Raw genomic sequence first — 15,000 nt, 5'->3', positions numbered from 1 at the left:
TTGCTATTAATGGGACACTGTGCATGGTGATGAAATACCCCCAAAATACCCCTGTGGTTTTATAAAAATAAAAATAAATCCCCCCCCATGGTAAAAGTAGCCTAGCACTTGATAGACTTGAGCTGTATTTATCGTAACCACCTCCAAGAGTGGGATGACATTTAGTTGAGATAGTCAGACAATGTTGTGAGGTGTTAATGAATGATACACCCTGCTCAGTACAGCTCTACTTCCTGGTAGGAACCTCAATAGGCTACCACAATTCCTGGTAAGGCACACACACAGTAAGAAGGGATGAATCACTAGAGAGCCCTGGCGTGCAGGACTGCTAATAGAAACAGCTGGTATGCGCATGCACGCACACACACACGCACACACACACGCACACACACACGCACACGCACGCGCACGCGCATGCGCACGCGCACACGCGCACGCGCACGCGCACGCGCACGCGCACGCGCACACACACACACACACACACACACACACACACACACACACACACACACACAATGTCTGGTGTTAGAATCCAGGTGTCTTTTGAGGCGACAGCCTCCAGACTGGGTATGTGTGTGAACGTGCATGCGTGTGTATGCGTGCGTGCGTGCATGCACGCATGCATGCATGTGTGTGTATGAGCCAGTCAGTTTCACCTAATTCTCCCCTAGCAGCCCTCTGATGTGTCTGTTTCCACTGAGGCGCGCAGTGTGCCTGCCTGCCTGGCCCAGGCTCGTCAGATTACCGTCTCCAGCCCCTCCATAGCTATCACATGGTGCCATCTCGTAGGCGTCTGCCACGCCGTGTCAGGTCAGAGGGGTTTTATTGGGACTGTTGTGGCGCCTCAGTCCAACAGCTCTGAGTGTGTGTGTGTGTGTGTGTGTGTGTGTGTGTGTGTGTGTGTGTGTGTGTGTGTGTGTGTGTGTGTGTGTGTTAGTGTGCGTGTGTGTATGCGTGCATGTTAGTGTGCGTGTGTGTGTGGGTGTGTGTGTGCGTGTGTGTGTGTGCGTGCGTGTGTGTGTGTGTTAGTGTGTGTGTGTGTGTGTGTGTGTGTGTGTGTGTTAGTGTGCGTGTGTGTATGCGTGCATGTTAGTGTGCATGTGCGTGTGTGTGCGTGTGTGTTAGTGTGCGTGTGTGTGTGTTAGTGTGTGTGCGAGTGCGTGTGTATGCGTGCGTGTGTGTTAGTGTGTGTGTGTGTGTTAGTGAATGAGTGAGTGTGTGTGCGTGTATGCGTGCGTATGTGTTATTGTGCGTGTGCGTGTGTATATATGTCATCTGACGTTCCAGCAGGATCACATGGTTTCACCTGGTTTCACAGTCAAGTGAAGGATGAGAGGAGTCCAGTCCAGGGAGAGGCCCTGTGTCACTGTGACATCATCCGTCTGAACAAAGCCTTTTCCCGCACTTACTGTCTAAGCACCGCCATCACCAGACTGAAGACAGATGATTGAAGAAAACCCCTTTGATATACTGACACACACAGACTTCCCTGAACCCATTCAGGCTGACAACCCAGTCAGGCATGTAATCCTACATGAGAATCTGTGGTCTGAGGGACTCGGATTGTAAAGCATTATAGCCACAATGAAAACCACCAATTTACAGTCCGTCAAAAATATATAACTTAAATATATACTTCAGTCAGGGTGAATACAAGCACTGCCATGGTGTGAACACTACAACAGCCAGACAGACTCTGAGCAAAGGAGAAATGTGCTTTAAATCACCCAGAGTTGATTTAAGGTGCCTGCCTTGCTCAATACCTTACAGACTCAAAACACAAGTTATCCTGGCCTGTCCTACACACCAAGTCAGATGCTATGCATTCACCCTAGGCCTCCTTCATCAACATAAACTAGTACCAGTAAACACAATTACAATCAGAGCCCAGTGGGGATTTCACAATTCGACTGATACGTTACAGTCAAGATAAGGGGAGGTGAGGTAGATTAAATACTTGGCCATGCAGCCAACCAGTAATCATGTACTGACTAATAAGCACTCTAGTTATACATAAAACATAAGTACGTACTCTCTGCGTTGCAACGACTTGTGTTGTTTTGACACTAAACCGCATTGTTTTTTTTAGCTGAACATCACCATGTTTGGTAAAAAAAAAAAAAAAAAAAAAAAAAAAAAAAAGAGCATCACTAAGCCCGAAGGAGTTTGGACTAAAATATCCCTTGACCTCCATCTTTCTAGAGACCGTGGGTCATTGCAGAGCTATGCCTTTGGTGTGTAACTTCAGTAACACAGCCCTCATCTCTGCAGGTCCCAAAGCTCAGGTGGAGGATGAAACAAATACGTAAAGTGTGAACAGGCACTATCCTCTACAGCTGACTTCATCTCACTGTCTGTTTAGACAAGTGGGCTTAGCGCTTATCGGTCTAATGTTACACCAGCTACACATACTGTACACAGATGGTGTTGGTAGTCGTGCACTTGCCAGGGATCTAACAATATCTCCCCAGGACCAGGGTGGGCGATACACTGCACAAACAAACTGTGGTGGCCTCAGTATGGATCCATGAGTACCCTTCAGGGGGGTCAAATAATGAAGAAAAGCCTGCACATGGAATCTCTCGGCTCCCAAATGCTTTTTTCCACTGAAGAGGTTTTTGTGGTGGAATAAAGCACTCGGGCAGATTCCGTGTGCGGGCTTTTCTTCATTATTTGATCACACGTTTTTTTGGCCTAGCACCGGTAAAGTTAAGGATGTGCATACAGTGTTTTTTTACTCCAGGAACAGGCCTAACTGATGGCACTAGGGGGAATCAAGTGTGTTGCTACAAGTTTCATAACATCTGCTTTGGCAGCAGAAGAGACCTGACCCTTACCGAGACCTGGCTATCTATCACCCAGTATCCAGACCATATAATAAAACAGAATAGAATACAACAGAAAAGGACAGAACAGAAGAGGGATGATGAGGTGATAGACCACTTAAACCCGATTGCAACTTGAGGGACCATCACTACTAATAACACCCTCTGCTATGAGCTTGTTGGACAGTGTAATATTTCCCCTATCAGCATCTCAGACAGTGTGACATAACACTATTGAGGAGGGTGTTGTGTTTTCCAGAACAGCTTGTTCCGAATGTCACATTTCCTAAACTCAGCAATGACTGATACAGACAGGGTTATAAAACAGACCTCTTTTCCCTCTCCTCCTCTGCCAAACCTGCTGTAAACCCCCAGCCGGCATGGCCTGACCAGCAGAGCGTAGTTTAGGCTCATGGTCTGACCACCGGGACTGCAAAATCAAACACAACTCCTGACAGACAGTGAAGATCTCTCTCTCTCTCTCTCTCTCTCTCCCTCTCTCTCCCTCCCTCTCCCTCCCTCCCTCCCTCCCCAGCTGGGTGAACAAGTCATAACTCAGAGAGAATGAAGCAGTGCAAACCCAATATCTCCATGCTGTAAAAATAACCACCATCGTTGAAGGATCTCTATTTTGGGGCCAATAACTTAGCCTGCACAGCTGAAATGAGGCCACCTGTCATTGAGAAGCGTTAACTAATAAACAATAACAGGTCTACTAATTGGTTAAGACAGGTTAGAAAAAGAAACTCTGACACAAAAACCATTACATTTATGAAATTAATAGAGAAAAACTGTTCAAGCTGGAAGCCAACCAAGCTAAAAACTGAAAAACATTGAACCAGCTGTGTCTTTTCAAACAGCCTAGGCTAGGCAGCATGTTGGATTTGCAAGACAAGGGCGTACAGGAGTCTGTTTATTCAGGGTTTTCTCAAGTGTATATTGTGTAATTGTTTAACGTAACGTATTGTTTGTAGTAGGCTAATGTAATGCAATGTCATTTTAATGTAATGTTTTTTTAATGTAAGCAGGGCTCCGCTGAAAAAGAGACCTTGGTCTCAGTGGGACACTCCTGTATAAATAAAGGTTTAAAAATATTGTAAAAAATAAAATAAAAATAACTCTAACTAACCAGGCTGTCGTACCAGCGTACCACACAGCTGTATACGTTGTTATCCACCTGTAGCACACTGTCAGCACCTGTCTCTCCTAACGCTCCCCTCTGAGGATGGATGTTGGCCACCAGTTGACTGTGGCAGTAAGCCGACAGTAGTCTACAGTGTAAATTACCCTTTTGACATGGCTAAACAGCCCACCACAACATGGGCTTGCCTGGCTGCCTGGCTGCCTGGCTGCCTGCCTGTCAGTCAGCCTGACAGTCTGACAGTGTGCCTGTGTCTGTCTGTCTGCCTGCATGTCTGCCTGCCTGCAGATGACAGCTGAGCTGGAGCCGGGAGTTGACCTGATCTTCACAGGTTTGCCACTCAAAACCAATGCGGTCACTGCTAAATTGAGCAGAAGAGAGAGAAACCACTTCAATTACAGCCAAAAACATGCTTTCACCACGACTGAAACCGAAGCAGTGCATGTTTGCAGCTCGGGAACAGAGGAGAAAGCTGCTGATGACAGGTTTAAAATGTGTGTGTGTGTGTGTGTTTGTGTGTGTGTGTGTGTGTGTGTGTGCATGCATGCGGTTGGGTGTGTGTGTGTGTGTGTGTGTGTGTGTGTGTGTGTGTGTGTGTGTGTGTGTGTGTGTGTGTGTGTGTGCGCGCATACAGTATGTGCAACAGATTTCAAATCCAGTCTTCACTTACTTCATCAAGCTGTCATCGAGGCCCACAGGGCCTCTAGGGCACCATTTATGAAAGTATTAATAATCCCGTTACGGAGTAAAAATAAAGCATCATGTCATTAAAGGTGCAGCGGGGCGGGGGGAGACACGCCCACTGAACACACTGTGAGGATGTGAGACAGAGGAGCTGGAGTTGGTGCCCAACCAACAAGCTTCCCATTCACAGTGCTAAGAAAGAAGGCAGTGTGTGCTGAGCTGTGTGAGTGAGTGGTACAGGTGCGTTAACAGAAAACACCTGTACTATGTAGAGTCTGCCCAGAAGCAGTCATATTTGACATGGTCAAGTTGTCAAATCCTTAGCGAATACTGTGTGTGTGTGACCGTATTTCAGAGCAAATGTTCCATACCAGAGTGAGTTATTCAATCCTGGACTAAGGCAAAAGGTTTTCAAAGGTTGCCAAATAGGTTTTTAATACAAGTTGAATCTTTAGTCATAATATCACTTATCACTGCAACCTCCTCACGCCAATTATGTAAATCACATCACCGCACTGTAAAGACTCAAATACAGTAGGCGCCTGATTGTGACTGTCAAGGCCACATCCACTACACACACTGGACCTCAGCAACCATTGGACTAATGACCATTGGACTAATGGGTTCGAAGGCTTGTGATGGGGAAAAAAAGGGCTCACTTCGAGTCTGTCTGTCTGTCTGCCTGCCTGCCTGCCTGCCTGCCTGCCTGCCTGTCTGCGTGTCTGTCTGCCTGCCGGTCGGTCTGTCTGGACCTCAGACGCTATTGGAGGACTAATGGATATTACAGAAGAAGCTTCTTTGTTGTCCAAACCCAGGTTTCAAAGGCTTTGTGATGGGAAAAAAAAGGTCTCACTTTGAGACTGACCTGCTTCATGTAGGCTACAACACTAGACACAACTCTGGCGCTGTGTGCATTTTCCAGACGGCTGTCTAAACTGTGAATATTTTCAACCTTAAATTGTCCCACTTTCCAGTCTATAAAATTATGCATCTCCTCCTAACCAATGCCATGGACCACATTTACAAGAGTATGGTTCCAGCCAAACTATTCACACAGACCAAGACCCAGACCCAGACGTGTGTGTGTGTGTGTGTGTGTGTGTGTGTGTGTGTGTGTGTGTGTGTGTGTGTGTGTGTGTGTGTGTGTGTGTGTGTATGAGTGTGCGCATGCGTGTGTGTGTGAGTGCACACACCAAGCAGACATGAGAGTGGTACCGTTGGTACCGGCATGATTCAGGTTTCCATGGACCGCATCCCTCTACGTCCCAATAAGCAGTTATGTCATGTTAAGTAATCTTGGTGCTGGTTTCTTGACATATAAACAGAAACAGAAAGTAAACAACAACTGAAATACCACTATACTGAAAAAAACAAACCCACAATGTATGGGCAGATCTCTGATAGAGTATGGAACCGGCAAGAGCCAAAGCCATATAGCTGTTATAGGCCATTCACTGCAGATATCTGTAGGCAAAGTTAGCATAGCTACCTGTCTATGTCGTAGTGAAGTTAGCCTAGCTGCATGTCTGTGTAGTAGGCAAAGTTAGCATAGCTGCTTGTCTGTGTAGTAGCGAGGTTAGCATAGCTGCTTGTCTGTGTAGTCCTAATTGGTAAACAATTGGTTAAAGGTTTGGTTAAGGTTAGGGTTAAGGCTAGGGTTAAGGCTAGGGTCAGTTTGAAGGTTTTGACCTAGTCGGATGCTGGTCAGGAAGGTCCCTTTCGTCTCACCCATAGTAAGTCACAGTGAGCATGGCTGTTAGCATATGCAGCTGGTGAAAGGAAGAGAGGACAGCCTGCCAGTGCCACAGTGAAAACTGTCACTACCGACTGGAGGATGCTTTAAATAGAGGGACCAACTACAACACTGGGCTTTAATACCAGGGCCCCTCGGAATGTAGGGAGAGTTAGGTCATACTGACCACAAATACATGAACCTGAGAACGCTGTGTACTGTACGTGGGACATGGTCAGTTTACTGGTAGTGTGGCTATACCTGTCAATGACGGGATGTTTGGGAAGTTGATGATAACATTCTCAACAGGGAGAATCACTGACTAGAGGAGGCTGGTGGAGGTAGAAATCGGAGGACTGGATGCATGGAATGGAAGTGTTGATAGCATTCCTCATTCCATTCCATGCATTACAATGAGCCCGTCCTCCGATTTCTACTTCCACCAGTCTCCCCAGACACTGACCATACTGTATAATGATGCTCAAACAGTACTGGGGAGATGAGCCTGATGTTGATGTGTGATGAGCACTCCTCAAAACTTAGCAAAGCTTACATCCAAAAAATACAGAAAGCCATATTAAATGATTCTATTCATTCATTCTATATCTATGAAAAACCTTATCTATCTGAGCATAGTGTTGGTTCAGGTAGGACACTCTAAGTCAACTTTGCAGCTGTCCATCACGTTATGTGTGCATACATTCATCACATGTTCAAATGGACAGGGGCTTATAAACAGCCAAGCTAACGCTCCTTCTACAGTTGTGTTTATTGCACTTGCTATGAGAATTTGTGTCGTCGTCCCACCAACCACCCCCAGCCTCCACCCGCTTGGTCGTTTTGAATGTAGCCTTCCTACAGGGGATTTGAGAAGCCATGGGCTCCCTCGGAGCTATACAGAGCGGAGCCATCCAATTACGCCAAGCCTAAATGTATCACCGTTTACATTAAATAAATGTTTAAACTGACGTGAGTGTCCTGAGTGGACTACAGTAGCCATCCCCTGTACAGTATGTGTCACTCTGTACTTTCTATCTATAAACAGGAACTGTCTGTGGAGAGACTCCATCACAACTTGGCGTAGGCTCTGAGACCCGGTGGCTTCTGTGGTCCGGTACTTTCCATCGCTTCCATCGAACGGAAACCCTCGTAAAAGCTACCCGAGCGTAAAGAGTCATCAAGCAGCAAATCTCATTAAGGGAAATGGGTTAAGCATTTTTGCAGCATCTTTAAAAGAAGCAGGAGGAGAAAAAAAACCTCACATACAGCACCAACAACCATTCAACTTTTTCTTATCTAAATATTGATCAGACAAGGACTCTAGAGCTACTGTATGTCACATAACGCTAGATTAGTGATCATAAAATATATAATTAAACAGTTCAATCACTTAGTCATCGTGTGTTGCAGAGAACACCATTTTGGCACAGTAGTTAACACCTGAGGAGTAGAAGACATCAAACAGAGTCACTTATATTATTATCAAAAAACAAAAGTGACATGTTAGAAACCACAGCTCACAAGCTGCTGTTATCTAGACTGTCAGAGAACAAATATCAGTCTGATGAAGCCTGGATTTATTTTAGTGCATCTCTTGGGGAATGTGTGGATGATTGGAAAGTGCTGTCAACAATGTTGTATGTTCTTGTATCTTATTTTTGTTGATATATAATGATGATTGAACTGAAAAGTCAATAAAAAATATATTATTAACAAAAAGAAATTAACATTTTTTAAAAGGAATAGTCTAATCGTCTAACCCACAAGGCAATGCAGGCAGAGAAACGACAAGTTCAGAAAACGTGGAGAATTGATTTGAAAATAAACGTTTTTTTCCCCAAACAACTGTAAAACTCTCGCAGCGAGATAAACAAGTGGGCTCCAGAAATGTGGAAACATCTGGCTCAGAGCCTTGAGGGGAAAAAAGAAAAACATTCCTTCAATCCAAATCTGAGTTCACCCACCTTCCACTGCTACTGACAGATGGGCTTGCGAAGCTAGGCCTACCTGAAGGAACCGGGGCAGAAAGACTGCATTTATAGCTGCAGCCTTATAGCCCAGTATGCCCACTGACCGAGACTATGGCTGAATTCCAAATCAACACTTATGGCCTTGCCCAACTATACCGTTCTTCACCCTTTGGCAGATCACTTAGCCCTTCTATACCACCTACAGTACACCCTTGTGCAGATCTAAGGGGAGTGGATGGATGGATGGATGGATGGATGGATGGATGGATAGATGGATGGATGGATGGATGTATGAATGGATGGATGGATGGATGGATGTATGGATGGATGGATGGATGGATGGATGGATGGATGGATGGATGGATGGAGGGATGGATGGATGGATGGATGGAGGGATAGATGGATGGATGGATGGATGGATGGATGGATGGATGGATGGATGGATGGATGGATGGAATCAATATGACACTAGTTAAAACTCCCTCCATCTTACCCTCTGATTGGCTAGGTGGATTTATTTTTGCTATATTGCTCATACCAATCCAATCTTTTCAGATCATGATATCCTCGGGGGTAGGGGGTAGGGGCTAGGGGCTAGGGGGTAGGGGGTAGGGGGTAGGGGCTAGGGGCTAGGGGGTAGGGGGTAGGGGGTAGGGGGTAGGGGCTGATTTGGTATTCAGCATGAGAGTGTGTTGGACAGCGGAACAGTCGAAGACGAAAGGTACATGTGAAATAAAAGACTAGAGACAGACTAGCCTGTCAGATCAATGAGTGTGACACACACTAAAGCATGAACAGTAACAGCCTTCTGGATTTGCCAGAACCTCTGGCAAAGATCCTCCACAGAGATCCTCCACAGAGCCCAGCTCACATACCTGTCCCATATGTGCACCGAGCATTGACCAGACATTCCCTATAGCCAAACATACAGCATTGCTGAAGTGCACATACGTCTACAGGTCAGTGAATGCTGCTCTTGCACAACGGTGGAACACTATTCCAGTTATTCAAAATGGGAGAACCACCCGCAATCGTTTCAACATTTACCTCTCTCCATATTATCGTTGTTATTGAATCTTGATCTTTACGTTTTATTTGAGATACACTTGGCTATATTGTTAAAGCCATTGGCTGTTTGACCAACACTCTATCCATTAAAATCTTGTATTGATATACAGTGTGTAGTGATACCAGTAAAGGCTGGCGGAGGTAGAAATTGGAGGACGGGCTCATTGTAATGCATGGAACAGAATGAGGACTGCATGGAACGAAATGAGGAATGGTATCAATGGTATATACCATGCCTCATTCCATTCCATGCACTACAATGAGCTCGTCCTCCAATTTCTACCTCCACCAGCCTTCCCTGAGTGATACACTGAGCTGATTGGCTGGTGAAAGACATGCCCATGTCACTATCCCCTTACTTTTCAAATTACAATAAACACACACACACCACTTTCTCTGTTACAGTGCTGGAAAAACACAAGCCCTGCAGATCCACTTCACATGAAAAAGACATACTCCCACACACATGCTTTACCTCAGCGAGCTGTAATGTCTATGGACTTTATCAACAATGCACTGTGGCCTTACCTGTCTATAAGTGTACCGAACAGCAGTCTGATGGTCCTCTGGATGTTCTCAGTGCAGAGCCAGCCCCAGTGGTCCCTCATCAGCAGACACAGCAGGTTCAGGGCCTTGTCAGCCAGGGCCGTCTCCGACACTAATCATAACACATAGACACACACTGTCACATAGAAGCTCTTCACTATACTGTTCTCTACACTATACTCTTCTCTACACTATACTCTTCTCTACACTATACTGTTCTCTACACTATACTGTTCTCTACACTACACTATACTGTTCTCTACACTATACACTTCTCTACCCTATACTGTTCTCTATACTATACTGTTCTCTACACTATACTCATCTCCACACTATACTGTTCTTAACACTACACTGTTCTCTACACTACACTATATTGTTCTTAACACTATACTGTTCTCTACACTATACTCTTCTCTACACTATACTGTTCTCTATACTATACTGTTCTTAACACTATACTCTTCTCCACACTATACTCTTCGCTACACTATACGGTACCACAAACGCACACACTGTAACATAGAAGCTCTTCTCTACACTACAACATTTGACAATGACACTTGCCCACTGGCCCAACCCAATGCAGCATGTTAAAAAAAGGCTTAGTTTTAACGGGCCCTTGGACGAGATGTGTTTGTTCAGAATCATTATGGGTTCCATTGATGTTGTGTCCTGACCTATTAGCTACTTTACATGCCATAACCCGTGGTAAACTTTAGCCAGCTAGCGTTCTGACACCTTTCTACCGAAACAGTAGGGTAAGTAAGTCAGTGGCCCATTGGGCCAGTAATAAAGTGTCAGAAGAAATTATAAAAATGCTGTAATTCTCAGTCTAATAGCCAATATAAATTATGAGAATCATGTAAATACCCTAACTTGATAGATCGCTGGGAAGTACAGTAGGCCTACTTCATCCAACACACCCCACACAGATTGATCACAATATGAAGTCAAATTGTGCAAAATTCAGGGAGCACGCAACTCCAAAAACAGCTGGTTCTTTGTCAGTGAAAGAGCAGCACAGAGAAGAACAACACAGATTCTAGCAGTAGGAAAGTCTGTTTTAAGTTGTTACATATCTACTTGTTGGCTCATTTACTTTGATAGTTAAAATTGCTGCGCACCCTTTGCTTCCCGGTGTACTGATATTATTGGGTCAGTAATTCTCTCTTCCGGGCCAGCCTCTCACCTGGTACTGACCCGGTGGTACACTACACTGTACAGGGGAGGCTGGTGGCAGTAGAAATCGGAGGATGGGCTCATTGTAATGCATGGAATGGAATGAGGAATGGTATAAAACACACACACACGTCTATGATACCATTCCTTATTCCATACCATGCATTGCCTGTAGTGTAGGCCATTCACAACACTACAGTATATCAACCACTGTCACAAATAGGCCATTATCTACACATACCATAGGTGTAGATCAGGGCCTGTCTGTGACAGAGGCTTCATTCCATTCTATGCATTTCAATCCTTTGATTTCTACCTCCACCAGCCTCTGCTGCTGTACACATGGTACACACAGTCCACTTATAAAATAACATTTTACGAAGTCACATACAGGTCCGGAACAAAAATAGACCTTTTGAGGTTTTAAGTCTTATACTATGTAAATGCATGCATTTAGCTGTGGTCAAACGTCAAATCTGCTGGAGAATGGAAGGTTAATGTTATGAGATTGTTTTGCAATTGAGCAGAGTTTAAAAGAATCAGCTAAATAGAACAACGTGTACTATGATCAAGACAACATCTGATATTAATCTTCTACCTGTTTAGGACACATATCACAGTATTTAAACAAATGGAATCTCTCTTTCCGATAACCTACAAAGGTTTGCAAAGGCTGCCCTCTAGTGGCCACACTACAATACTGAAGATGATTGTTCTGGTAGGTTGTTGCCTTACATTTTCACCCTTTTTCTGTTGAAAACTTACCTGGTTCCACATCTGTGCATGCATTAACCAAATCCTATGACATATACAGCAGGGGAGGCTGGTGGAGGTAGAAATCGGAGGACTGCCTCATTGTTTGATACAATTCCTTATTTCATTCCATGCATTGCAATGAGACCGTCCTCCAATTTCTACCTCCACCAGCCTCCCTTGATGGACCGTATGACACGACAATGATAGTGACATGGGTGGTTAAAGCACATACAGATCTGGGACCAACCTAGTGAATGATAGTGACATGGGTTGGTAAAAGCACATGTTACAGACTAGCTGATGGCTGAGAGATCTCTGGACTGCGATGTTTCAGGGCTGTCTGGTCAGTGAGATGCCACCTGACTGCTCTTCCTGACCATTCTCTCTGACCATTCCCCCTAACCATTCCCCCTAACCATTCCCTCTGACCATTCCCCCTAACCATTCCCTCTGACCATTCCCCCTGACCATTCCCTCTGACCATTCCCCCTAACCATTCCCTCTGACCATTCCCCCTAACCATTCCCCCTGACCATTCCCCCTAACCATTCCCTCTGACCATTCCCCCTGACCATTCCCTCTAACCATTCCCCCTAACCATTCCCTCTGACCATTCCCCCTGACCATTCCCCCTAACCATTCCCCCTAACCATTCCCCCTAACCATTCCCTCTGACCATTCCCCCTAACCATTCCCCCTAACCATTCCCTCTGACCATTCCCTCTGACCATTCCCTCTAACCATTCCCTCTGACCATTCCCCCTAACCATTCCCCCTAACCATTCCCCCTAACCATTCCCCCTAACCATTCCCCCTAACCATTCCCTCTGACCATTCCCTCTGACCATTCCCTCTGACCATTCCCTCTAACCATTCCCCCTAACCATTCCCTCTAACCATTCCCTCTGACCATTCCCCCTAACCATTCTCTCTGACCATTCCCTCTGACCATTCCCTCTGACCATTCCCTCTAACCATTCCCTCTAACCATTCCCTCTGACCATTCCCTCTGACCATTCCCCCTGACCATTCCCTCTGACCATTCCCTCTGACCATTCCCTCTAACCATTCCCCCTGACCATTCCCCCTGACCATTCCCTCTGACCATTCCCTCTGACCATTCCCTCTGACCATTCCCTCTAACCATTCCCCCTGACCATTCCCCCTGACCATTCCCCCTGACCATTCCCTCTGACCATTCCCTCTGACCATTCCCTCTGACCATTCCCCCTAACCATTCCCCCTGACCATTCCCCCTAACCATTCCCTCTGACCATTCCCCCTAACCATTCCCCCTAACCATTCCCTCTGACCATTCCCTCTGACCATTCCCTCTGACAGCTCTCCCTGACAGCTCTCCCTGACCACATGAAACACGTCTCCTTCAGCCAGACAGTGACCAGAAAAAAAAGGAAATTTAATTCAAAGGGAAACTTTCATTCCAAAGTCAAGACAATGGGAGATAGTTTCCATATGAAGACAATGAGATCACCCTTTCCTACAACAATTCCCTAACGTGGAGAACTAAAGGCACAATGCACTTTATTTCCTATGTGGCTCAGTTGGTAGATCATGTTGCTAACAACGCTTACATTGTGGGTTCGATTGCCGCTGGGACTATATATACTGAAAAATATATGCACTCACTGCAATGTAAGTCACTTTGGATAAAAGTGTCAGCTAAATGGCATATATTATTATTATTACAATGCACTGTTCTCAGTGTGGATCTTTCCTTGAGAGAGGCCCAGACAAAATATAGAATAGTATGACCCATTTTGTAATGTAACGAAAACATAGGTTGTCTGGCCTTATTGTTTGATATAGGCTATCAATATTTTTTTTTACCTGAGAAGCTAAAAAGCCTGTTTCTTGCAAACATTAGATTAGATTAGATCAGATTCAACTTTATTGTCATTGCACATAGTACAAGTACTGAGACAACGAAATGCAGTTTGGCATCTAACCAGATACAACCAGTGCAAATAGTGGCATAGTGCAAAACACATGAAATGGTAGATAGTGTTACATAGTGCACAGTATTACAGTATGTTCCTTCCCCTTCTGTACTTTCCTCCTCCTTAATCAAACAATGCTCTAACACAATGCTCTAACACAAAAAACCCAAAACATTTTTTATGACAGATTTAAAAGAAGTATTCCACTATTCAGACTTGATGTGTTGAGAAGTGAAACCAGTCGGAGGAATAATATTTTCGGTGGTTTCCTAGAAACACACTCCTCTAGCATTTGGCAGGCCTTTCATGCCGGTAAGATCACAAGTTGTCTGATGGAAGATGAGTCAGACAGACAGACATTGACAGGAATAGATCTGGACTTTAGCTACAAATCTACCCCCAGCCACTACTCTCTAAGCACAGTTGCAGATCTGAAAGGATCTAGTAGGTTTTTTTTAATGAAGATGGTCTTCTGATGGAAAGTGTGGAAAGTGTTCCATATTGTTTACACCTATCCATTAGTTTCAGATCTTCACTGGCTTAAGGGGCTAGGGGCGCGAGGTGCCGAATTAGAACTCAGCAACAAGGAGGCACGCTAACGTGAAGCACAGGACTTGTCATGCTGCCGACCTCCACTCCATCTCCAGCCAAGACACACACACACACACACACACACACACACACACACACACACACACACACACACACACACACACACACACACACACACACACACACACACACACACACACACACCTCAACCATCACTCCAGCCAAGACTGATGGCAGACATTCCAATCGTCCATCGTTGTGTGTCTCTGGACTCTCTCTGCTCTCTGCTTATTATTTCAATACAAAGCTGTTACCGAAGTATTCATTCCATCCAAATCAATTAGATGGGCCTACAGCCTGACAGTGACATCACATAGCTGCTATGATGAGTCACAATGTCTTCCGTCACCAGAAGACAATGTACAACCTCTTTGAAGACAACTAAAAATAACACACAGATCTCACTGATTCTGTTTTACATGGTAAGAAATGGGGAACCATACAGTAGGAACAAAAACTGTGGAAGATGTTGAGATGAATGAATGAATGAACTGCTTAGTTTTGTCTGTAAGTGCTGAGTGGAGAA

General features: G+C 45.0%; 1 protein-coding gene and 1 long non-coding RNA gene across 2 annotated transcripts in view; one reads left to right on the top strand and one right to left on the bottom strand.

Moving 5' to 3' along the window:
• LOC310822949 overlaps positions 1-15,000 on the top strand; it is a 174,492-nt gene that overhangs the window by 121,738 nt on the left and 37,754 nt on the right. The gene's annotated exons all lie outside the window — the stretch shown is intronic.
• Positions 1-15,000, bottom strand: part of snx19b (sorting nexin 19b) — a 35,010-nt gene that overhangs the window by 8,813 nt on the left and 11,197 nt on the right. The window contains exon 11 of the mRNA XM_083695828.1: positions 9,949-10,078. Coding sequence (XP_083551954.1) covers positions 9,949-10,078 — 130 coding nt within the window. The remainder of the gene's footprint in view (positions 1-9,948; positions 10,079-15,000) is intronic.

The sequence above is a fragment of the Argentina silus genome (genome assembly GCF_951799395.1).
Source record: "Argentina silus genome assembly, chromosome: X".
Classification (NCBI taxonomy): domain Eukaryota; kingdom Metazoa; phylum Chordata; class Actinopteri; order Argentiniformes; family Argentinidae; genus Argentina; species Argentina silus.
The sequence above is the reverse complement of the archived record's forward strand: the minus strand, read 5'-3'. Positions and strand labels throughout refer to the sequence as shown.